We start from the raw sequence: 24,924 nt of genomic DNA, 5'->3' as shown, positions 1-24,924 counted from the left end.
AAGTCCATGGAATCCAAAGTTCAAAAGGCGACAATGTATTCTTCAACATCTGCTTTAGAGGATAAGCCAGATTCCATTGAAGCCAGTAGTTTGTCCAGCCTGATCTGTTAGGTGAAGTCGGCCAGTAGCTGTTTGCTTAGTTTTGTTGCCTATATGGCAGCCTTGGCCATTCATGACGTTCTTGAAGCTGAACTTGCGGGTAATGAGACGTTTTGTTTTGTTTTTTTTTTTGGTGCATAACGTTTGCAAAATTTTAACGGAACGTTCAAGTTTTTAAACTTAAAGTCTCAAAAAAAAGTCAATGACAAAAATAAAGAGTGTCTTTTTATTTTGCGCAAAATTCTAAAAACCGATGAAAAAGTCAGTGAATATCGCAAGACAAAAAAGAAAAGCGACTTAGGCTACTTTCACACTGGCGTTGTTTTGAATACGTCGCAATGCGTTGTTTAGGGGAAAAAACGCATCCTGCAAAGTTGTTTGCAGGATGCGTTTTTGCCCCATAGAGTAACATTACCGACGCATTGCGACGTATTGACACACGTCGCAACCGTCGTGCGACGGTTGCGCCGTGTTGTAGCGGACCTCCGGGAGCAAAAACCGTTAAATGTAACGTTTTTTGCAGCAGACGGACCGCTTTTTCCGACCGCGCATGCGTGGCCAGAACTCCGCCCTCACCTACCCGCACCTCACAATGGGGCAGCGGATGCGCCGGAGAAATGCATCCGCTGCACCCGTTGTGCGGCGCATCAAACTCTAGCGTCGGAATCTCGGCCCGGTGCAATGCGACGGGCCGAATCCGACGCTAGTGTGAAAGTAGCCTTAATTAAAAAAAACAAAAACTAAAAACTGCAAATAATGATTTGGGGCCCTTTGTTTTGTTTATTTCTAGAAGGTCAACTTTTTTTTAGATCAGCTTTCAATAACAAATAATTAAAAAAAAAAAAAAGACCGTGTGGAATCTCTAGTATTCAGCCAGTTGAAATGTTGTCTTGAAGACGACCCATCTCTCAGCTTAGCAAGTACCGGGATCCTTTTATTTTGGACATCAGTGGGGTCCTACGTCCTACTTATCCCCATTCGTGACCTTTTGTGATGTTTACATGGACAATTTTTTTAAATTTTAAAAAGTTAATTCTAATAACAGCCATAAATTATTGGTAGTACTGAACCCAAACTAGGTCTAACCACATTATCTCTGTGGCGTGACCGCATAGTCCATCATTTGGCCATTACTCGCTCGCTCTCTGCGGGAATCGGTGGGAATATCCGTGTATGAATTCCAGCCGCTCCACCGCTTGGATCCCGTCCAGCAGTCGGATATTGATGCTCCGAGCTCTCGCCGTCACAGTGCAGGGATTGTGTTCTGGAAATTGTAGACGTCCACATTCAATTTTCTTCTTCTTTTCCCCCCGAAATAAACTACAACAACAAAAAATAATAATAAAAAAAAAAAGAAATCCCATAATCTAAAGCTCTGATTAAATGTAAAGCAAAACAGTATTGATCTCTCGGAAGGTTTTTCTTGCCATTTCACAGGTGGTTTTATAGATTCATATCTCGCTCACACTTCGGGAGCCGCTCGGTAGTTTTACTTGACTGGTTAAGGGAAATGATGGCGTCTGTACGATCGGCTTTTATGAAGTGTTTAGTATGATGTTAAATACAGAAATAAGGCAAATACCGTTCTCGTCTCATCAAGATATACTGTAACTCCCAGCAGAAAGAAAAAAAAAGGAAAATTGCTTCCGAAATGTTTCTGTTTTTGTTAAAAAAATGAAGGAGTAAAGAAAACTGGGCCGTGATACAATATCGTTCTTATTTAAAGTGTGAAAGGAGCCATGAATTAACCCTGCTGTTGTCTTCGGTCAAAAACGACCGACCTTGAACTTCAATATTTAAAATATTCAAGATGCGGCTCTGAAACCCGTGGCCGACTGACCCATCCTCATTTAAGTCAATCAACCACAAGTTTCAGAACCGCATCTTGAACACCCCCAAAAATACCAAAGTTCAAAATAGGTCTCCCCAGACCGAAGACAACAGCAGGGTTAAAGGATTCGGTGAAGTTGAAGATTCTGACTATCTGTTGGTAGTATATTCTAGAAAAGGAGCAGCTGAGCGGATTGATATATAGTTTTATCAGGAAAGAATCGGTAGAAATGGTAAAAATTTACTTGCTGCTTTCTCTTGGCTGAGTCCAGCGGGAGGTCCTAACCTTACTCCACCCACTAGACTCAAACCCAGTATAAACATGGATTTAAGTGGATTAATGACGTGTTCTATAAAATCTTTTCCCACAAACTTATATATCAATCTGCTCGGCTTTTCCTGCTTTATAAAATGCTGTCAGCAGATTGGTAATGATGTTCAATTTGACAAGTCTTCTTCTTTTAAAAACGTCTTCTTTTTTTTTATGCATTTGAACAAAAATTGAGATTGGACTCTGACTGTCAAAGGAGTGCAACATGACCTCTCTGCATTTTAACACGTCCATGCTGGATTTTAGTCTTCCCTTTTGTTGTTTTTGGCCAAAAATTGCTGAATTGATAACGTGTGGTCATTTTTCATCTGTACAAAATTCTTCCCGACGGATGAACGGGTCGTTGTCCGGCAACAGCTTTGTCAAAATTTGGCAAATTTCAATCCGATCACTGGGCTGTTCAGGCAACAATTTGTATTGATTCTGGCCCGATTGGGGTGTATTAGGGTAGGCTTGCCCCTCTTATGGTCCAGGATATGCCATATTTGTCTGCCGGAGCCGTATCTCATTTGATTCTGTTGGGTGTCGGAATAAAGAAATATTTTGATGCTTTTTTTTTTCTGTGATTTTTACATGGGTCTGCAGATAAACTCTAATATATGTATTTACGTTACAGTAATTTCCTCGCTTGTAGGCGCTTGATGCCGGTCTGACCTCTCCGACGAGCCGCCCCGCTGAGTTGCAGAACTAATGGCATAATCTGCAGACAAGTAGCCATTTGGATCTTCAACAAAGTGTTTTTAGTTTGGAAACTTAAATGATTAGGAGAAACGAGATCCTCCAGTTCCACCTAAAGCTGTTTAACATCTGTTGGCGCATTCCCTGAAATCTTCAAAGAAATTTCTGCTCTCGGCAGGGTTATTCTCTATGGTTATGATTCTCATATGCGCTGTCCGTTTTATTACCTGTGTAACGAGTGGTCGCCATTGATCTGGTGCCCATGCACATTAGTAACATGGCACGTGATGGCGCGTTTCCAGCTTTTCCCCCTCGAATTAGTGGAGCGTTGTTTTGCTTTCATTGAAGGGAAGGAAGGAGGGAGGGAGGGGGTCACATAATTGTACAAATGTCATTCCCAGGCTGCCTGCGACCTGCCATTTGTTGCTGGGAACACAACAGGTTTGTGACATTGGAGGCAGCTGGGCTTTATTGGTGACTGGTGCCATGAAGCACAAATGGCAAAGACATTTGTAAAAAATTTCCACGGTATTGGATGACTTTAACACCCTGTGTAATATCTAATAGTACAAAGTCAGCGGCAATGGCTAATTAACCGGTTGTGTTCCTACGATTCTCGAATGTTGGGCGTTATAGTCATTTATGTACCGTAAAATTTGCATCATGGACGGTATACTAGAAATATAGTAGCGGATTTATTGGAGGGGGGATAAGAGACTTCATTGGAAAGGCCACTTGGGTGTTATATGTGGCTATGATATTAAAGGGGATCCTTCACTGGAATTTTTGTATTTAACCTGAGCACATTCTCCAATAGCTGCCCTTCCACTGATTCCGGAACAGTTTTTCTTTTTCTTCTGTGCCCCTCCATTGCAAAGTTATTCCTCCCGGGAATAATGGTGCAAATTTTCCCCTTTAACCAGCTGAACTTCTCTGTGGGCGTTTACTTTTTCCTCCTCTAGTCCTGGCCAATCAAAACATGGCCACACCCACAGAAGTTCTGTGGTACACACCCAGTTAGTTGAATAGCAAAATTTTAACCATTATTACGGGGGGCATAATGTTGGAATGGAGGGGCACAGAAAGAAAAGAAAAACTGCTCAAGAATCAGCAAAACAGTGGCAATTGGAGGAGGTACTAAAAATATCCAGTGAAAGGTCTCCCTTTAAGTCCAGCTCACAGGTGGGATGTTGCACCCCGGCTAACTTTTTAACAGATTTTCCAGAAAATTAAATAATTTTTAAAAAGACTAATCTAAAAAATAATTAAGTACTACTTATGACCAAAGACCCTCTCAGTTCCCTTTCCAATGATCTCGACATTCCGGAATAGATGGAAATGCCCACACAGCCGGTCACTGAACACAATGCTGATTGGCATTTCTGGCTATTTCTGGGGTATTAAGTAAAAATGGAAAGCAGAGTCCATCAGGAACCGGCAGAGTTCCACCCTTTAAAAACCCCTTTAATTCAGACCTGTAGGCCGTGAATATACGGTAATTATTTTTTTCTTTTTATTCTTTGTAATTAATAATCAGTTTTGTTCCATATTTTATCCATTTTATATTAATATTTATTTTTTATTACAGAACTGCAAAACCATTCCAGCTTCCCAAAAGGTAAATTAATATTTTATATTTTTTTAATTATTAAATCTGCTTATGGTGAATTTTGCTTTTTAATACGTCATATGCTTGGTGGTCACAAGCTTGGCCAGCTGCTTAGGGCATCTGATCTACTCCTTAGGGCATCTGATCTAAAAAGTGGCATGATGTACATTCCGAAAATTGTGCAAGTGAACCGCTCCTTTCTCTATCCCCATGATGGCACCACGGAGAGAGGGGTCCGCCCCCAGGGACAGGAAACCTACAGATGAAAAAGGGCGTACCTCTCTCCCACATCAGTTGGTTTCCTGTCCCTGACGGGGAACCTACAGCACGTACCTGAAGGATTCTTCGTGGGATTCCAGGGAGCTGGCCGGTCGGTTCCTGACAGGGGGCGCCCTGTCACGGCTGGTTGCAGCGGGTTTTCTCCCCCCTTTTATTCCGACCCTGAAGCACCACCGCTGGGGTCGGCGGGCCCTGTGGGTGAGTGTGCCAGGGGAAGGCAGTGAAGAGGTTCCAGCCTGCCTTCCCCGTGGGGAAAAAAAAAAGGGGGAGGAAGGAGGCAGGTGACGGCGGTCACCGATTCAGCCTCTGTACCGCTAGTCGGTACATGGAGGTAGCAGTGGCTATCTTTCCATGGCGGGCACAGGAAAGCTAGAGCCGGAAGCGCCCCACAGCACCGCCGATCACCGCCGCCCAAACCGGAAGTGCGGGGGCAGGCGGAACGAGAAATCGCGCGCACAGGCGTCCCCAATAATACCTTCCCTATAGGACGCCTGTGCCGCGAAACCGGAAGTGACGCGCGCGCCTGCGCAGATGGTCGCTTCTGCCGGCGGCAGATTCAAAAACAGCGTTCCCTAAGGCGTAAGCGTGGAAATCCCCTCTTTGTTGGAAAACTGTTACAGGTGCAGCGGCACCCGCGTTCACAGCACCAGCGGAAGGGAAATGCTTCGTCCCAGCAGCGCAGCAGCAGTGGTCGCTCAGGGTCACAACGCAGCCAAGTCTCTGGGAAATCTACACGACCGGCGACGAATCCAGTGGATGTAGTCCCGAGGCCAGAGACGGTATCTCTCATTCACAAGTGGTGAGTGATCTACGTGAAAGTAATCATGTAATACGAGATTACTTTTTCTTCTAGGGAAGAAAGTGTACAACTAAATCAAAGCACAAAGTTTGTGCGATATGTTCGGAAGAACTACCTTCCTCCTGGGGAAAAAAGCTATGCGGGTCTTGCATAGAAAAAACCATTCAGGAGGAGTCCCCGGCGTTCGCATCAGACCTGAAAACATTAATAAAAAATCAGGTGGAGAGTGCCCTCAAAGGCATTAAAATGCCGAAGTAAAGACGTAGATCAGGTCATAAATCTCCTGAAACCAGCATAAACGAATCAGAAAGTGAAACATCTGACTCTAATGATTCATCAACATCCGAGACCTCTTCACTATCATCAGAAGGGGGACGCAGTTGCTTTCCCATCGAAGAGACAGACGCACTGGTAAAGGCTATTAGAACAACCATGGGTCTAGTAGATGAACGTCCCAAAAGAACAGCACAGGACATAATGTTCAGCGGATTAGAACAGAAGAAAAGAAGGGTATTCCCGATAAATGAGAAGATTCATTCTTTAATCAAGAAAGAATGGAAAAAAACGGATAAAAAAGTTCTCTTGACTCCCAAGAGAAAATACCCGTTCGACGACCCAGCCTGCTCATCCTGGAGCAAGGCACCCAAACTGGATGTGGCCATAGCAAAGGCTTCCAAAAAATTTGCCCTGCCCTTCGAGGACATGGGCACTCTAAAAGAGCCGATGGACAAAAAAGCAGACACTTTCTTAAAACACTCATGGGAAGCAGCAGGAGGTGGTCTAAAACCAGCCATCGCAGCCACTTGCACGGCCCGTGCTCTAATGGTATGGCTTGAACATTTGGATTCCCAGCTAAAGGGAAAAGTCTCAAGAGACACAATACAAAAGTCAGTGTCCATGATGAAAGGGGCAGCAGCTTTTCTGGCGGATGCTTCGGTGGACTCTGTGAGATTAGCAGCCAGGTCGGCCTCTTTTTCCAACGCAGCAAGACGTGCCCTGTGGCTAAAGTGCTGGCCGGGGGACTTGCAAATGAAGACCAAGTTATGCTCAATACCTTGCGAAGGGGAATTCCTGTTTGGATCAACATTAGATGACATCCTCGACAAAGCGGGGGATAAAAAGAAATCTTTCCCCGGGTTCCCTAACCAGTCATATAGACGTTCCTTTCGGAACAGAAAGTTTATGCGGAGAAGACCCCCAAAAGGAAATAAGGATGGATGGGAAGACAGAAGAAATAAAAATAGGGGCTTCTTGTTCAACAAACCCCCCCCTCCTGATAATAAAAAATCCCAATGAAGGTATTCCCCAGGTCGGAGGGAGACTAGCCGAGTTTCTTCCAGCCTGGGAAAGAATTTCAAACAGCCCCTGGATCTTAGGCATTATACGAGAAGGCCTCAAATTCAAATTTCGTGTCCCTCCCGGCAACTTCTTCAGGATAACGCCTCAAAAACAGTCACACGAACAGTCAGCTCTCCAGAAGGAAATTCTGAACCTAGTCCAGAAAGGGGTATTGCAAGAAGTCCCATAACAGGAAAGAGGCACAGGTTTCTATTCTCCCCTCTTCCTCCGCAAGAAGCCGGACGGATCATACAGAACGATCATCAATCTAAAAAAATTAAACAGTTTCCTAGAGTTACAACATTTCAAAATGGAGACAATAAAATCTTGCGTAAGAATACTCTTTCCTTTGTGTTTCATGACTGTTCTAGATTTACGAGACGCATATTACCATGTGCCCATCCACAGAGATTATCAAAAATATCTCAGACTGGCAGTGAATATCCAGGGGGAGGTAAAACACTTCCAATTCCGGGCTCTCCCCTTCGGGATAGCTATTGCTCCTCGGGTATTCACGAAAATAATGGCAGAAGTAATGGCCCACATAAGGGAGCAGAACATCCTAATAGTTCCCTATCTGGACGACCTCCTTGTAGTAGGGAACTCATTCCAACATTGCGAACAACAGTTGAGTCAGGTCATGACTTCTCTGTCGAGTCTAGGGTGGCTGCTAAACATAGCAAAGTCCAAGATGGTGCCATCCCAGGTACAGATGTACTTAGGGATAGTCCTAGACTCGATCACGCAAACATGCTATCTTCCTCAGGAGAAGATTCAGAAAATGACACAGGCAGTGTTGCAGCTGACGGTATCCCCAGTCACTACCCTGAGGAAAGCAATGTCCCTGTTGGGCTCCATGACTGCCTGTATCCCGGCCGTACAGTGGGCTCAATGTCATTCCCGGGATCTACAATGGGAGACTTTAGATTCAGGCATATCTCTGCACGGGAATTTAGACGAGCAGTTAAGTATATCACCAAACACAATACACTCCCTAGCATGGTGGGCGGACCCAGGGAATCTAACCAAAGGGGTTCCTTGGGCTCTACCGACAGAAAAAATTCTAACGACAGATGCAAGCCCCTGGGGTTGGGGAGCACATATAGACGATCAAGTGGCACAGGGGAATTGGAACAGAATTCAAAAGCTAGACTCTTCCAACATGAAAGAACTGTTAGCGGTAAAGCTGGCCCTAACACATTTTCTATCTCCTTCACGGGCATCATGTAAAAGTCTTCTCGGACAACCAAGTAGTGGTCGCATATCTAAACCACCAAGGGGGCACCAGGTGTCGAGCTCTGATGGAGGTAACCCAATCCATCTTCCACATAGCGGAACACAGTCTAAAGTCCTTGACCGCTCTCCACTTAAAGGGCTCAGAAAACCAGACTGCAGACTTCCTGAGCAGGACATGCTTAAAGCAGGGAGAGTGGGAGCTCTGGGGTCTACCAGAAATAGACCTATTCGCGAACAGCCAAAACCACAAAGTGAAAACATTCTGCTCAATAGATCCCCGGGAGAACCCTGTAGCTCTAGACGCACTAACAATTCCTTGGAACTATCATCTCGCCTATGCGTTCCCTCCAATGTCGCTCATCCCCTTAGTGTTGAGGAAAATTCGGGAGGAGAGAGCTACAGTGATAGTAATAGCGCCATTTTGGCCCCGCAGAATATGGTTTTCTTGGCTAAGAAACATGTCCATATCGAGTCCTTGGGTTCTACCAGACTCTCCAAAACTTCTGTCCCAGGGTCCAGTATTTCACCCCAATGTAAAAAATTTACACATGACAGCATGGCTTTTGAAAGGAGGTTGCTGAGGGATAAAGGGTTCTCTCCCAACTTGGTGTCCACGCTATTACAGAGTAGAAAACCCGTAACCACTAGAATATATGGGAAAGTGTGGAAAAAGTTTATGTCGGTATCAGGGGCAGACCCGTCCGGGGAAATCCCAATAGGGAAAATACTTGAGTTCTTACAGAAAGGTCTGGAAAGAGGTTTAGCTACAAGCACTCTAAAGGTCCAGGTGGCAGCCTTAGGAGCACTGTATAATTACGACTTGGACAAAAATCGTTGGGTCATGCGTTTCATTAAAGCCTCATCTAGATCCAGACCCATTCCCCTCCACAACTCGCCTCCATGGGATCTAAACCTTGTATTAAACGCTCTAACCAAACCTCCCTTTGAGCCCCTGACAGAAGTTCCTTTAAAGATCTTATCCCTAAAAACCACACTCCTAGTGGCCCTAACCTCAGCTCGTCGTGTCAGCGATATCCAAGCGTTATCCTCATGTCCACCCTTTATTCAGATACTTGATGACAGTCATTCTTAAAACTGACCCGGCTTACCTCCCTAAAATATCGTCACAGTTTCATAGAACGCAAGAAATTTCTTTGCCCTCCTTTTGTCCCAACCCTAAAAATGAGGGGGAAAGAACACTGCATACCCTAGACGTAAAAAGATGCCTGATCCAATATCTGTCAGCCACTAGGGAATGCAGGAAGGATAGGGCTTTGTTTGTCTGCTTCCAGGGTCCACGGAAGGGACAAAAAGCATCGAAAGCCATGTTGGCAAGGTGGATAAGAGACGCCGTCGCCCTATCCTACTCATCCTGCGGGACAGCCATCCCGGAGAATATAAAGGCTCATTCGACCAGAGCAGTGGCATCATCCTGGGCGGAGAGAGCTGGCGCTTCTATACAACAGATATGTAGAGCGGTCACTTGGTCTTCCCAGTCTACATTTTTCAAGCATTACCGCTTAGACTTGACCTCCTCTGATACTACCTTTGGGCGAAGGGTTCTAGAGGCAGTGGTCCCTCCCTAAGAGCTATCTATTCAAATCTCTCCGTGGTGCCATCATGGGGATAGAGAAAATGGTAGTTACCTGCCGATAACGGTATTTCTCTGATCCCATGATGGCACCCGTATATTCCCTCCCTTTTCACACACAGGTGTGCACTTGGTAATGTACCAGTAATTAGTTTTAGTCACGGTGCCTCTGTTAAGTTAAATTGGTTAAGTTTAATTTGTGTAAATATTGAGTTGCAGCTGAAGTTCTGTATAAGGCTCTGTAATCCAACTGATGTGGGAGAGAGGTACGCCCTTTTTCATCTGTAGGTTTCCTGTCCCTGGGGGCGGACCCCTCTCTCCGTGGTGCCATCATGGGATCAGAGAAATACCGTTATCGGCAGGTAACTACCATTTTTATAGGCTTGTGCGGCGACATGTTTATGCATCCTAAGGGGCGAAGCTAAATCTGGCTTTGCGCTAAATTTGCTGCAGATTATTGGCATTAATGTAGTTAAGAGACGAATTAATTATTAGTGAATATTGAGATCTTGTAGAATTCTTGACCGGTCGTCTAGTTATTTTAGTCACATTTTCTAGCTTTTACCTAGCACAGATGCTGCTGCACCTCTTTTTGTTCTAGTAAGTGATGCCATTTTTTTCCACTGCTTGTTAGCCACTTTTGTTTTTGGAACACTAGGTGTATAATCAGTAACAACCTCTCGCTTCCCATCTTCTCTGACATCACAACCCCCGCATGGCTTTGCCTTCTCTCGCTCGTAGCTTTCAATACCCCAGATGCTGCAGCGCCTCTTGTTTGCAGGTAGTAATACCTATTCTTTCTTCTGCCTGTCACTTATCCTAGTTTCTTACTGCATTATTATATAAGCGTGGTTTTCAATCGATAACTCTCAAAATTATGCAAAACTGTAACCCTCTGCCTTTCGTGGCTCTCCATAGTGCAGATGCTGCATCGCTTCTTGTCTATACTTTTCACTGTTTAGCAGTTGTTCTTGTTTTTTTCTGAATTATTATATACTAGCGGACTCCAGTTGGTGTATTCCCAGTTGTTGCAGCTTTTGGGCCCTCCGTAGTTCAGATGCTGCAGCGCCTCTTGTCTCTAGTCAATGATGCCTTTCCTTCCCATTGCTTGGCTTATATCTCTCCACGGCTCGGATGCTGCGGCGCTTCTTTTCTGCTGTTAGTGATGCGTATTATTTTCGCTGCTTATTTTTTTTCTGCATACTTCTATATAGTCTCCTACCTAATAGCATGAAACTCTAGGGCCCTCCATAGCACGGATGCTGCAGCGCCTCTTGTCTCTAGTCAGTGATGCCTTTCCTTTCCTTTGTTCTTGGTAATATATATATATATATGTATATATATGTATATATATATATATATATATATATATATATATATATATATATATATATATATCAGCAGTCTTTAACCGTTTGCTTCCCAAGCTAACATGAAACTATTACCACCAGAGCAGCATTCCCTTTCAGCCTGTGGCTTATATCTCCGATGCTGCTGCAGCGCTTCTTTTCTGCAAATAGTGATAGCAATCATTTCTACTACATCTCAACTTTTTTTTTTTTGCATAGTTATTATGCGAAAAAGTGGTCTCCTACCAGACCGTTTTGAGCACTCTGTCCTCTGTAGTGCAGATGCTGCAGCACCTCTTGTCTCCACTCAGCGATGGCTTTTCTTTCCTCTTCTTGTCATTGAATATTCTGCGTATCGGTGGTCTCTAACTTTGGTCTCTCCAACTGATGCAAAACTATAACCTCCATCATGCCCTGACAACGAGCGGCTTTTGACCCTTCATCACAGATGCTTCAGCACCTCTTTGTCTGCAAGTGGTGACGCTTATCAGGATCGCTGCCTGTCAATTGTACTTGGTTTTTCTGTGTAAATATTTGTCGGCGGTCCAGATTCCCAGACGTTGGCCTTGCAGTTCTTGGCCCTCCATGGTGCAGATGCTGCAGCGCCTCTTGTCTCTAACCAGGGATATCTGTGTATCAGTGGACTCTTTATTCAGAGACACTAGTGAAACGGCATGCTGGGCTTTGTAGTCTTACAATATCTGGAGATCCTCAGGTTGGGTGCACGGCATTCACCTGTGACGCTTCCATCATGCCTAGAGACTTGAGCTAATATTTGCGTAAATCTGTCCGGGGCGATGTTTTTCCTGCCGCTGATCTGTGACTAACGCGACGTGACCGGCGCAGCCTGTAGATGTCAGCGGAGAGTATCCCACATGAGTGGGCGTCACAGCTGAGCGTTTTATGTGGGAACCAGTAATGTCCCACCAGAATTCACACTCGGCCGTATCATTACACCACTGATTTATAATGTTATTTCAGCATTTGTCATAGATTTCTTGGATGGATCGGACTTATGGCGTCAACTTGTCACTTGAGATGTCATTTTTTCGATTTTTAAGGACTCGGAATTAACATGAAAGATTTTTTTTTTTTTTTGGTTTAATTGTTTTAGAAACTTTACTTTTTTTAACAAAGAAAGTTTTCCAACTTTCTAATATAGTTTGTCCGCTTTTCACCAAAGATTTTTTACGCCTGAATTCTGGCATATAAAACTGTCGTGAAATGTTATATTTTGCACATCTTGAAATAATCTTAAAAAATAAATAAATACATAAAAGAATGAAAAATTTGGTGTTTTTAGGCCATTTCTGTCCAGTTCCGGCAACTTTTTCGAAAAGTGGGATGGGGCGTAACGGAACGCGCTGTCGGAGCATTCATTATCATTTCCGTCACAAAGGTTGCATAAATTTATAACAGAAGCGGATATTTCTTACACGGGTGCACGGCAGCTGAAAGGTGTGCCGAATTCGCGAATTATGATCCAGTTGGCGCACCTTACGCCAGCATGCTCGTTATCAAGACTGACCGCCTCAATGAATGGGGTCCTATGTGTTTCTGTTCCTCCCCTTTTTCAAGGAGCTCCTGTTTAGCAAAAAGGGTAAAAAGTGGACAAAATTGTGACCCTGAGGGTGTTCAATGAGTGGAACAGGCGGCCACGAGAGGTGGTGAGTTCTCCTTCAATGGAAGTCTTCAAACAGAGGCTGGACAGACATCTGTCTGAGATGGTTTAGTGACTCCTGCATTGAGCAGTGGTTGGACACGATGAACCTGGAGGATCCTTAAAACATTCTAGGATTCTAGGACAATCCCTTGAAGGTCCTTGATGGCCCTTCAAAAGTAAATTGATGAGGTTGTTCTTGCCTCATTCTGCGGCCCTATTTTAGATATTTATTTCCCCTTGTATGTTTTTGCTTAGTTTAGCTATGTAGTCCTTGTTTTTCTTTTTTTTCTATATTGGGGCGATCGGTGGCCTCCAGTGCAGACACTTCTCGCAGATTTTAATGATGTTGAGTCGCGTTTGCCGACATTTCCGGCTCCTTTTTAACTGTAGTAAAAGTAAAGTAGTGTCAGTTCCTAATGGAAATGTGTTCTGTTTGATGAGTAGAAAAGAGATTGTGCGCCGTGACTGCCGGGTCTGTGCTCGGGGCCCAGTGTGTGGGATCCGATCGGGAAGCTTGTGGCCTATATAAAACAAAGGGCCCTATGTAGAGCAGACTGAGATCTACTCATGGAGGGGGTTATGGAAGGTTCTAGGACCAAAAATAAAAGTTTTTCAAACTTTAATGTAACTAAAAAGCATTAAATATTGATTTATGGAGGATTTTTATTTTTTATTGTTCATGGATATTTATTAGTGATGAGCGAATATACTCGTTGCTTGGGTTTTCCCGAGCACGCTCGGGTGGTCTCCCGAGTATTTATGATTGCTCGGAGATTTAGTTTTCATCACGGCAGCTGAATGATTTACAGCTGCTAGCCAGCCTGATTACATGTGGGGATTCCCTAGCAACCAGGCAACCCCCACATGTACTCAGGCTGGCTAGTAGCCGTAAATCATTCAGCTGTGTCAACAAAATCTAAATCTCCGAGCACTAACAAATACTCGGAGACCTCCCGTGCTCGGGAAAACTCAAGCAACGAGTATACTCGCTCATCACTAATATTTATCTATGTATCATATCTATAAATTTTCTATCTACACTATATAGACAAAATTCTTGGGACACCTACACTTTACATGTCCAAGAGCCTACAGCATTAGCCTCCTCTACCATCTGTACAGGGGGCACAGTACAATCAGGGGGGAACGTCCTCCTGGAATCACCAAACCCAGACTCCTCCATCAGAGAAGTGCGATCCGTCACTGCACAGAGTCCAGTGGTGGCGGCTTTACACTACTCCATCCGACGCTCGGCATTGTGCTTGGTGATGTACGGCTGCATGCAGCTGCTCGGCCATGAAGCTCCCAGGGTGGGGGCGCAGTGTATGTGCGGATACAATGGAGGTCTGGACTCTGCAGTTATGAGGTCAGCAGAGCGGTGGTGACTTTTCTGCCCTCTGCTCCTCAACACTCGGCCCCCCGCTCTACAACGGGGGTCTACTCTCCGAGTTGCTGCAGTTTGTCACGTAGTTATATAGGTTGAAAAAAGACACAGGTCCATCAAGTTCACCCTTTCTCTACCAGTTATGCAATTTTTATTACTGGAAATAATTTATAATCCACAATGCCATTTGTTATGAGAAAAGCCTCCAGCTATTATCTATCTGAGTAGTGAGGGTGATCAATGAGTGGAACCGGCTTCCATGAGAGGTGGTGAGTTCTCCTTCAATGGAAGTCTTCAAACAGAGGCTGGACGGACATCTGTCTGAGATGGTTTAGTGACTCCTGCATGGAGCAGAAGGATAGACACGATGTCCCTGGAGGATCCTTCCAACTCTACCATTCTATCTATCTATCTATCTATCATCTATTATCTATCTATCATCTATTATCTATCTATCATCTATTATCTATCTATTATTTATCTATCATCTATTATCTATCTATTATCTATCTATTATCTAATTATCTTCTATCTATTATCTATAATCTATCTATATATTATTTATCTATCTATTATTTATCTATCATCTATCTATTATCTATCTTATCTATCGATCTCTATCTATATATTATTTATCTATTATCTATTTATCTGTCTCTTTCTATCTACCGTATCTATTATCTATCATCTATCTATATATTTATATATTATCTATCTATTTATCTATATATTATTTATCTATCATCTATCTATTATCTATCTTATCTATCTATCTATTATTTATCTATTATCTATTTATCGGTCTTTCTATCTAACTATTATCTATATATTATTTATCTATTATCTATCTGTCTATCATATATCTATTGATCACTCTTCTATTTCTGTATTTCTCTCCTGTAGAATGAGGCGGCTGTGCGTTTTATCCATTGTTTCTGAGTATTTGTTTAGTCTATATTTGGTTCCCGTTCCGTGTACTTTGGCTGCTCCATCCTCACATTTCAATCATCTGGATTTTGTCGCGTTCACCTCTGACTACTTAATAACGGTGCGTATTAGCGCAGAGCTGTGTACAGACAATCCCTGGATGAGATCAGCGGCCGCGATCTAATGCCAAGTTATTGCACAGCCGTCAGCTTGTGCTCTGTTTTCCAAAACTGGATCGACATAAGACAAATTCTTCACCTGCTTACAGATGATTTCAGCATTTGGAAAAACCATCACTTTCACCTAAAACATTTTTTTTCTCGAATCTCTAATACAAACTTCATACAAACTATTAGGAAATGATTAGGTACCGATCCTCTATACGTGGCCCTTATTATACTACAATTGTAATTTTTTTCTTATGTGGGTAGTCACATAAAATAGAAAAGTACTATTGAAAATAGCTAAAATGATGGAGTTAATTGAAGCCAGACTTGTATAATGTCTGATCCATTCTCATTCAAGCTTCCATCTAATCTCTCGGAGATCCATTCACAATTTGTCACAACCTTGATGAGGTGTCGAAAGACAAACTAGGAGAGCCATGCTTGGTTTGGTCAGAATGAAGATGGTGTCTCTCCGTCATTATCTTCCACTGTTTTTATTGGCGGCAGGTTCACTTAAATTAATGAAAATGTTGAAACTTTTCCTTGAACATTTATGAGACCTCTCTGTGGTTGAAATTGCTGGCTTTCTCTTCCTACTCTGCTCAATAATAATTTTCCAGGTTGTAAAGCTTGGATACAGCTGACCAACTGAAAAAGTGGAAGGTCACATAAAGTGTCGATAAAACTTGTGAACGGTTTCATATGTAGAGTCCTTAAAATTGAACTTTTACTAGTTTCCAAAAACTCAAGACCAAGCCTCATTTCAAAGGTTCAAATCCGACATTTCACTTGACCCATACTTGAAAATTTACTTACCGGTGGCGTTTGTAAGACTTGACAATTTGCTGAAAATTTAGATGCTTATACATGTGACTTAACTCATAGAATCCTAGAATATTAGAGTTGGAAGGGACCTCCAGGTTCATCGTGTCCAACCCTCTGCTCCATGCAGGATTCACTGAACCATCTCAGACAGATGTCTGTCCAGTCTCTGTTTGAAGACTTCCATTGGAGGGGAACTCGCCACCTCTCGTGGCCGCCTGTTCCACTCATTGATCACCCTCACTGTCAAAAAGTTTTTTCTGCTATCTAATCTGTATCTTCTCCCTTTCAGTTTCATTCCATTGCTTCTCGTTTCCAAGTGCAAATGAGAAAAAGAAAAAACTCACAAACTCTTTCGACCAATAGAATTTGGTTAGAGAAACAGAAGTATGAACAAATATACTTGTCGAATCCTTAGAATAAAACCACCCTGATGATTTTACAATTGATGCAGGCCTGGATTTGCTTCTCCTCAATGATCGTTGGAGGCCACTTATTGACATACAATTCTGCCCTTCACCTCTCCAAACAAACCTACTTCAACACCCTCATCACCTCCCTGTCCAATAACCCTAAACGTCTCTTTGACACGTTCCAGTCCCTACTCAACCCAAGAGAGCAGGCCCCAACCACGGATCTCCGTGCTGACGATCTGGCCAATTACTTCAAAGAAAAAATTGACCACATTCGACAGGAAATCATCTCCCAATCTCTTCATACCATGCACTGTCCTCCCTCCCCCACTGCATCTAGTTCACTCTCTGACTTTGAAGCAGTTACAGAAGAAGAAGTAAGCAGGCTCCTTGCATCTTCTCGCCCGACCACTTGCACCAGTGACCCCATTCCATCACATCTCCTCCAGTCCCTTTCCCCGGCTGTCACCTCTCACCTAACAAAAATATTCAACCTTTCCCTCACTTCCGGTATTTTTCCCTCCTCATTTAAGCATGCCATCATACATCCATTACTTAAAAAAACCATCCCTCGATCAAAACTGTCCCGCTAATTATAGACCTGTCTCTAATCTTCCCTTCATCTCTAAACTCCTCGAACGCCTGGTCCACTCCCGTCTTACCCGCTATCTCTCAGATAACTCTCTTCTCGACCCTCTTCAATCTGGCTTCCGCTCTTTACACTCTACTGAAACTGCCCTCACTAAAGTCTCTAATGACCTACTAACAGCTAAATCTAATGGTCACTACTCCATGCTAATTCTCTTGGATCTCTCTGCAGCATTCGACACTGTGGATCATCAGCTCCTCCTCACTATGCTCCGCTCCATCGGCCTCAAGGACACCGTTCTCTCCTGGTTCTCCTCCTATCTCTCTGACCGATCCTTCACTGTATGTTTTGCTGGTTCCTCCTCCTCTCACCTTCCCCTTACTGTTGGGGTTCCTCAAGGATCAGTCCTAGGCCCCCTACTCTTCTCGTTGTATACTGCCCCTATTGGACAAACAATCAGTAGATTTGGTTTCCAGTACCATCTCTATGCTGACGACACCCAATTATACACTTCTGCTCCTGATATCACACCGACCTTTTTAGAAAACACCAGTGATTGTCTTACCGCTGTCTCTAACATCATGTCCTCCCTCTATTTGAAACTAAACCTGTCAAAAACTGAACTCCTCGTGTTCTCTCCCTCTACTAACCTACCTTTGCCTGACATTGCCATCTCCGTGTGCGGTTCCACCATTACTCCAAAACAACATGCCCGCTGCCTTGGGGTCATCCTTGATTCTGAACTTTCATTCACCCCCTACATCCGATCACTGGCTCGCTCTTCTTACCTGCATCTCAAACACATTTCTAGAATTCGCCCTTTTCTTACTTTCGACTCTGCAAAAACTCTTACTGTTTCACTTATTCATTCTCGTCTGGACTATTGTAACTCTCTACTAATCGGCCTCCCTCTTACCAAACTCTCCCCGCTCCAATCTGTCCTGAATGCTGCAGCCAGGATCATATTCCTCACCAACCGTTACACCGATGCCTCTACCCTGTGCCAGTCATTACACTGGTTACCCATCCACTCCAGAATCCAGTACAAAACTACTACCCTCATCCACAAAGCACTCCATGGCTCAGCACCACCCTACATCTCCTCCCTGGTATCAGTCTACCACCCTACCCGTGCCCTCCGCTCCGCTAATGACCTCAGGTTAGCATCCTCAATAATCAGAACCTCCCACTCCCGTCTCCAAGACTTTACACGTGCTGCGCCGATTCTTTGGAATGCACTACCTAGGTTAATACGATTAATCCCCAATCCCCACAGTTTTAAGCGTGCCCTAAAAACTCATTTGTTCAGACTGGCCTACCGCCTCAATGCATTAACCTAACGATCCCTGTGTGGCCTATTTATAATAAAAAAAAAAAAAAAAGGTTCCTCGCATCATGTTCTCATACACTTTATGCAGTATTAGCCCTCTGTGTCTGTACTGCTACATACTTAGGCAGTGAACTGGTTCATGCAGCTTTACATGAACACCTGAGCCTTACACTATAGCTGGTCCGAATAACTAAAGCAATTGTTACCATCCACCTCTCGTGTCTCCCCTTTTCCCCATAGTTTGTAAGCTTGCGAGCAGGGCCCTCACTCCTCCTGGTATCTGTTTTGAACTGTATTTCTGTTATGCTGTAATGTCTATTGTCTGTACAAGTCCCCTCTATAATTTGTAAAGCGCTGCGGAATATGTTGGCGCTATATAAATAAAAATTATTATTATTATTATTGTCATATCAAGTCAAAGATGACCATGACCAAAGTGGGGACTGCTTTCTGTCTCGTAGAGTGGAGTCATGAGTGGAAGAACCTAAAAGATCAAATAGACAATGGTAGTTCTGATAGGAGAAAGCCAACATTTGAAGTTGGCCAGCATTGACTTACATATTGGTAACCTCATCTTTTTTTACTTCTAGTTACGCAGCTTTAATAGCAGATTGGCCCGTGGTGGTTCTCGGAATGTGTACCGTACTCATCGTCGTCTGTGCCCTGATTGGCATTTTGGTGCCTGATCTCCCAGACTTTTCTGATCCTCTCCTGGTATGTATGCTTGTGCACATTACTTTCCAAATTTCTGTGTGTGCAGTTTTATTAGTAATATGTGAAATCCAAACCGATTATTGTAACACATAGAAAATCGCATTTATACTTTCCCTAAAATAATTGTATTTATTATGTTAAAAAAAAAATTCCAACTGTGGAATAACTTGACGTTCCCGGGACCCAATGCAAAATCCATTACATGGCCCCACTGGTGACTTCTTTTGTGGCTTTTTTTAATTTGATCCTGTTGCCCCAGATCTGGGTGAAAATAGTGTGGCTTGATTGTTGAAAAAAATGATGCTAGAAAATGAATATAAGAAAAAAAAAAGATGAGACGGAATATAATAAATGTTGTACTTGGCCAAATCTTGGATTTGATACATCTGGGGTTTTTTGCAATCACAGATCTAAAACATGCAATCAGTCTTTGAAATATGAAATATGTGAAGCAAAAAGGTTATTTTGGGAATTTTATTATTTTTCAGAATTTCGTAACGGGAGATGGTTTTTATCAGATGTCTAAGAGCGCTAAGCTTGATTTATAAGTTGTACGATTCCAATTTTTAGATTTAACTGAGACACTAACAATGTAGGAAAACTATATATGTTAAAATTGCAATGTTGGTGGCAAAAATTACTCCTTTTTCTCTATATATTTGACCAGTTTAAGGGGTATTAAATCAGTTTTGAAAAATGTGGCTACTTTATTCAAAAAATAGTGGCACACTTGCACAATGATTTCGTCTGATATTTTTACTTAGATGACCCGTAATAACCAATAGGTAGATTGTATGACCACAAGAGATTAGACAATGGTTTTTTACTGCATGAAATTCATTATGAAATGATTGATTCAGCAGATATTTTTTTTATATACTCAATTTGCCTAAAGCTAGTGAAATGGTGGCCAACTGTGCCCCATTTTGCTGGATTCCTTTGAGGCGCAGGAAGAGGTTAAAAATATAAAATAATTATACTCATATGTCCTGGGCTTGCCTCTCACCTGACCTGCCACCGCAGCTCTCTGCCCTTTGTCCTCCATTAGCTTGGGATCGATCTTGGGATCGATCTTGGGATTGCTCTTGGGATTGCTCTTGGGATTGCTCTTGGGATAAATCTTGGGATCGTTCTTGGGATAAATCTTGGGATCGCTCTTGGGATAAATCTTGGGATAAATCGGGATCGGTCTTGGGATAAATCTTGGGATAAATCTTGGGATCGCTCTTGGGATAAATCTTGCAATAAATCTTGGGATCGGTCTTGGGATAAATCTTGGGATCGCTCTTGGGATAAATCTTGGGATCGCTTTTGGGATAAATCTTGGGATCGGTCTTGGGATAAATCTTGGGATCGCTCTTGGGATTGGTCTTGGGATTGGTCTTGGGATTGGTCTTGCTCTTGGGATTGCTCTTGGGATTGCTCTTGGGATCGCTCTTGGGATAAATCTTGGGATAAATCTTGGGATCGCTCTTGGGATAAATCTTGGGATCGCTCTTGGGATAAATCTTGGGGTTGGTCTTGGGATTGGTTTTGGGATTGCTCTTGGGATAAATCTTGGGATCGGTCTTGGGATAAATCTTGGGATCGCTCTTGGGATTGGTCTTGGGATCGGGGTTGGAATCGGTCATGGGACAAGACTGGCGAGTACAAACTTTTATCATTTTTTTTCAAACCGTTCATGGCCTTTTAGTTTTTATGCTTTGGGCTCTGCAGGCGCCTTGCTGCGTAATAAATGTATGTTTTGGACAGGTTCAAGCAAACCTGCCGGGAAACACATTTTGGAGATTCACTCATATCAGTTGACCATTTTTAATTTAGAGTTACACCATTTTTCTCAGTTATATCAACTGAACAAACTGTCATTAAATCTGGTTGACTCAAAGAAGACTTTGTTCCTATTCACAAGTTATATCACATTGTGGAGAAGGGATATGAAAGCAGAAGCACGGAGAAAGTGGATGCAGTCATGTTGACACTCTTGCTTAGAGATCCAATAGTTGAGGTAGAATTTCCTTAAACCTGTCATAGGAATTTGCTGAAAGTGGCTAGTGATTTCCAAATATTTTTGGGGGAATCCTCATTCTAGAGGTCGACCCTCAGTAGATATCAGATTCTTGGGCTGCTCTTTGGTGATGAGTAAATGGATCTTTTTGAGCTTGTTGACTGATGATGAATGACCATGCTTTACAATGAGAGTTATTTTTTGATAAGTTGACTTTCGATGATGTTGAAGTCTTATATGTCCTTGGTGGTGATGACTGAATGAATAGATGTCTGTGAGGAGACATAATAAGCATGTTAGATGATCAGCAGTTGTAGCCCCAGGCATTAAATATACAGAGCCTGTCATCTCCAGCCTGGAGTCATCAGTTGTCATCCACCTGTTGGAGGCAGTAACCTCTGACCTGTAGGATCTGACCTCTTTCTGCACATCAACTTGTTTGTGATTCTATTGTTGTCATTGATGACATTCCTTTCATCTTGTCTTACAGGGGTTCGAGCCCAGGGGGACTGCCATCGGCCAAAGACTAGTGACATGGAATAACATGGTGGAGAACACAGGATATAAGGCAACGCTAGCCAATTATCCATTCAAATATGCAGATGAGCAAGCAAAAAAATAGTTAAGTCGTTTGTATGTATTTCCTGTCTCAGTAATTGCAAAAATTTCATAGTTGGCAATAGTTATTTTGAAAAATTGAAAATATTTTTTTTTTGGCTAACACCATGGGCATCATTCAGTACTTGGCCTTGGAAACATACAGTTATGTCTGAGCCTTTGACCATAAAGTATAAAGTTCTGGTGGGAGACGGGAACATTGGAGATCCTAGGGGTTCATCTTGACTACCTCTTCTGGATCTTGACACCTGAAAGCCAAAGCCAGACTTTGATGATGCCCAACCCAGCCATTGTGTTTTTGAAAAAATATTTTTTGAAAAGGCAACCATACAATGTCCAAAAAGCCTTGTTAGCTTAGGATCTTTGGATCATGGGGTTTGTTTGTCATACAGTGACCTTGGCAACATACAACACTGTTTAGTCCGCTGTCATAAGGTATAAACTTTTGATGGGAGACTGGAATATCCGAATTGCCATGTAGAGATCTCGGAGTTTAATCTGGATTACTTTGGGCCCCAATGAAAAATCAACTATATTGTATAATTTGGTGTCTGGTTATGTCACACGGGGACCTTTAGCGCTTAAAGCCTCTTACACACGTTAGACTAAAGTCGACCAAACATGCCAATATCGGCGGCTTGGACGACAGTCTAATGTGTATGGGGGCCTCCTAACTTTCCTTGACAAATGATGTTGAAGAAGAAAAAGATACGGCATTTCTAATTTCAGACTGCCGATCCTTGTCTCTCTCGATGAGATAAACCACCACCACCAGAGGAGTCAGGCAATGATACTCTTGTAGACAACACAACCAACCATTGTTTGGCCAACCGCTATCTATTGTGTATGGCGGACTTTACTTAGGCACCAGGTCATGAATGACACTGCTACCCAAGCTATGTCCTGACTATAACAAACTTATTCCAGTGTGCAGGGGTAGCTACGGACTGACATTAGATACTTGACTCCTGGGATTTGTCTGGCTTGAGATACAAAGTAAATTCATAATGATAAGCTTCCATTTTGCAGTCCACATTTGGCCATATGAATGATTTCCCAGGGTCTTTAGATTCACGCTGTGTCTTGCAATAAGAGACGCTTGTAAGTATCAATGGGGAACCAGCTTCTCTAAACAAGGCGGATGCTGCCGAAGAACAAACAAAAGCTTGTGCCCAAAACAAAGAACAAAGGCGTCAACAGCTCCCATCTCCAGAGTATACAATAGTTTACCAGCACATTTCCAAAAATACGCCTTTAGTCCCAGTGGGCAATGTCCAGATGAAATATCCTGCGTACAGAATTACATTATCTCTGCGTATATTTGATAAAATGTAGGTGATTGTTTTGGTGGATGTTTTCTCTGATCTAAGCCTATATTCATCCCATTGTCTTCTGTTACAGTCATCAGCCTGAACGATGGTCAGAAGATCACTACGAAAGAGAGAAAAGACAGGTAGACTGGGACTTCCATAAGGACAGCTTTTTCTGTGCGGTGCCAAGTAAGTCTCTCCCATGTAACGGTGTGATTACTTTGAAATCAAAGGTTTTTTTGTCCCAAGAGGTTTGAGATGAAATATGCCCTCAAAATTATTTAAAGTTAACTGCAAATGAAGTTGTAGACACAACTGAACTCTGCGCCGTGACTTCCAAGGACATTGATGTGTCTGCCTTGAATTATCCAAGTAGGGTTACACTTGAGCTTCACTTAGGGAATGGTGGGTTATTATTCAGGTAATTAAGAGGATTGGCAAGGAGTGCACATGCTGATAGTCTCTAAAGCCCCCATACACCTTAGAGAAAGGCTCACCAATATTGGTGGGACTGGTCTCACACCTAAAGTGTATTTGGCAACCTGACTCTTCCCCAATAGATGATGTTGGGGTAGAGAATGACTTGTTGAATCTCAATGTCCGATCCTTGTGTTCTCACAGGACATAAGTTCATTTCATTGGGGTCGGCAGCTTACGCCATTTTTCTTCATTAAAAATACATCTTGCTATCGAAGGTGTATGGACATCTGAATGGTGATATTACGAATACATTTTGGACCAACAATATACATTTTGGCGAATTATGTGGTACAAAAACTTATAGAGGAGAGACCATGAAATGGGGTTAGAAAGTTGCTTTTCAAGGGTTGCGTGAAGGTTGCAACTCATTAGCGGGAATGGTGGCCAAGCACCAGCAGAGGTGTGGTCTGGAATTGGACAGTGGCTAGAACCAAGAGTCACATGTGAATCCAACATTTTTTTTTAATTTTTGCCATTTTATAAACCAGATTTTTTATTTTTTTTTCAGATGACCACTATTCTCGAATTGTATTTACCTCAGTGAATGGACAGAGTCTATGGAATTTGCAAGCCATCAAGTCCATGTGCAATATAGACAATACAAGAGTAAGTACAAAAAAATGTCAAATATTTGACGCATTCTTGAAGACCCTGGTCTCTCTACATCGTAGGGGTGGGATATTTGGATAGTCTCTGCTATTTGTATGGGTCCCATGGATAATGTTTAAGAGTAAATATGGGGGAGGGTTGATGGCAGTTTTCTTTAGAAATTTTCCTATATGTCTCTGGGTTAGGAAAGGAGCTGAGTGAAAAAAGTGTCGTTCCCACTGTGATTTGGGGAATTCCATTAAATTGTTAAATTACTGAAAATTCAAACTGGGATGTCGGCATCCCCCAATGATTCCCTAGAGCAATACTCAGTCATTATATATATTGCCTTGGCAAAAACTTGTATATGGTGACAAAAGTCTGTTACCCAAAGGAACCAACAAAATTACAGAAAACCCTCTGGGCAAAACTCACAACCTCAATTACCGTACCTTGTTTTGTTTTTTTCGAGGGCGCTGGACCCATTTTTGGTCCAGGTATTAGTTTATACAATTCCTTTTTCCTAAATGTAGAAGAAAAAATTCTTAGCTCTTCCTACCCATTTTTTTCACGGGGCTATTGATTTGTGAATTTGGTTTACACCACAGATCCGAGCAGGAAATGTCTTTTTTTTTTTCCGCAAAAATGAAGGACATATGAAAAGGCACATAGATTATAATAGGTCTTGATTTATTCGTAAAAAATAAAGGATAGTTCATATACCAAATAAACTGACGGCCGATCTACATCCTTCATCCTGCATTGAAACACGAGG

At 42.7% G+C, this 24,924-nt stretch overlaps 1 protein-coding gene across 3 annotated transcripts in view; it reads left to right on the top strand.

Moving 5' to 3' along the window:
• The window catches only part of DISP1 (dispatched RND transporter family member 1), a 79,374-nt gene that overhangs the window by 49,862 nt on the left and 4,588 nt on the right, over window positions 1-24,924 (top strand). For all 3 annotated transcript variants that reach the window (XM_069768447.1, XM_069768448.1, XM_069768449.1), the window contains 5 exons: window positions 4,527-4,556; window positions 19,025-19,148; window positions 21,644-21,774; window positions 23,173-23,270; window positions 24,070-24,167. In XM_069768447.1, coding sequence (XP_069624548.1) covers window positions 4,527-4,556; window positions 19,025-19,148; window positions 21,644-21,774; window positions 23,173-23,270; window positions 24,070-24,167 — 481 coding nt within the window. The remainder of the gene's footprint in view (window positions 1-4,526; window positions 4,557-19,024; window positions 19,149-21,643; window positions 21,775-23,172; window positions 23,271-24,069; window positions 24,168-24,924) is intronic.

The sequence above is a fragment of the Ranitomeya imitator genome, chromosome 5, assembly GCF_032444005.1.
Source record: "Ranitomeya imitator isolate aRanImi1 chromosome 5, aRanImi1.pri, whole genome shotgun sequence".
Lineage (NCBI taxonomy): Eukaryota > Metazoa > Chordata > Amphibia > Anura > Dendrobatidae > Ranitomeya > Ranitomeya imitator.
The sequence above is the reverse complement of the archived record's forward strand: the minus strand, read 5'-3'. Positions and strand labels throughout refer to the sequence as shown.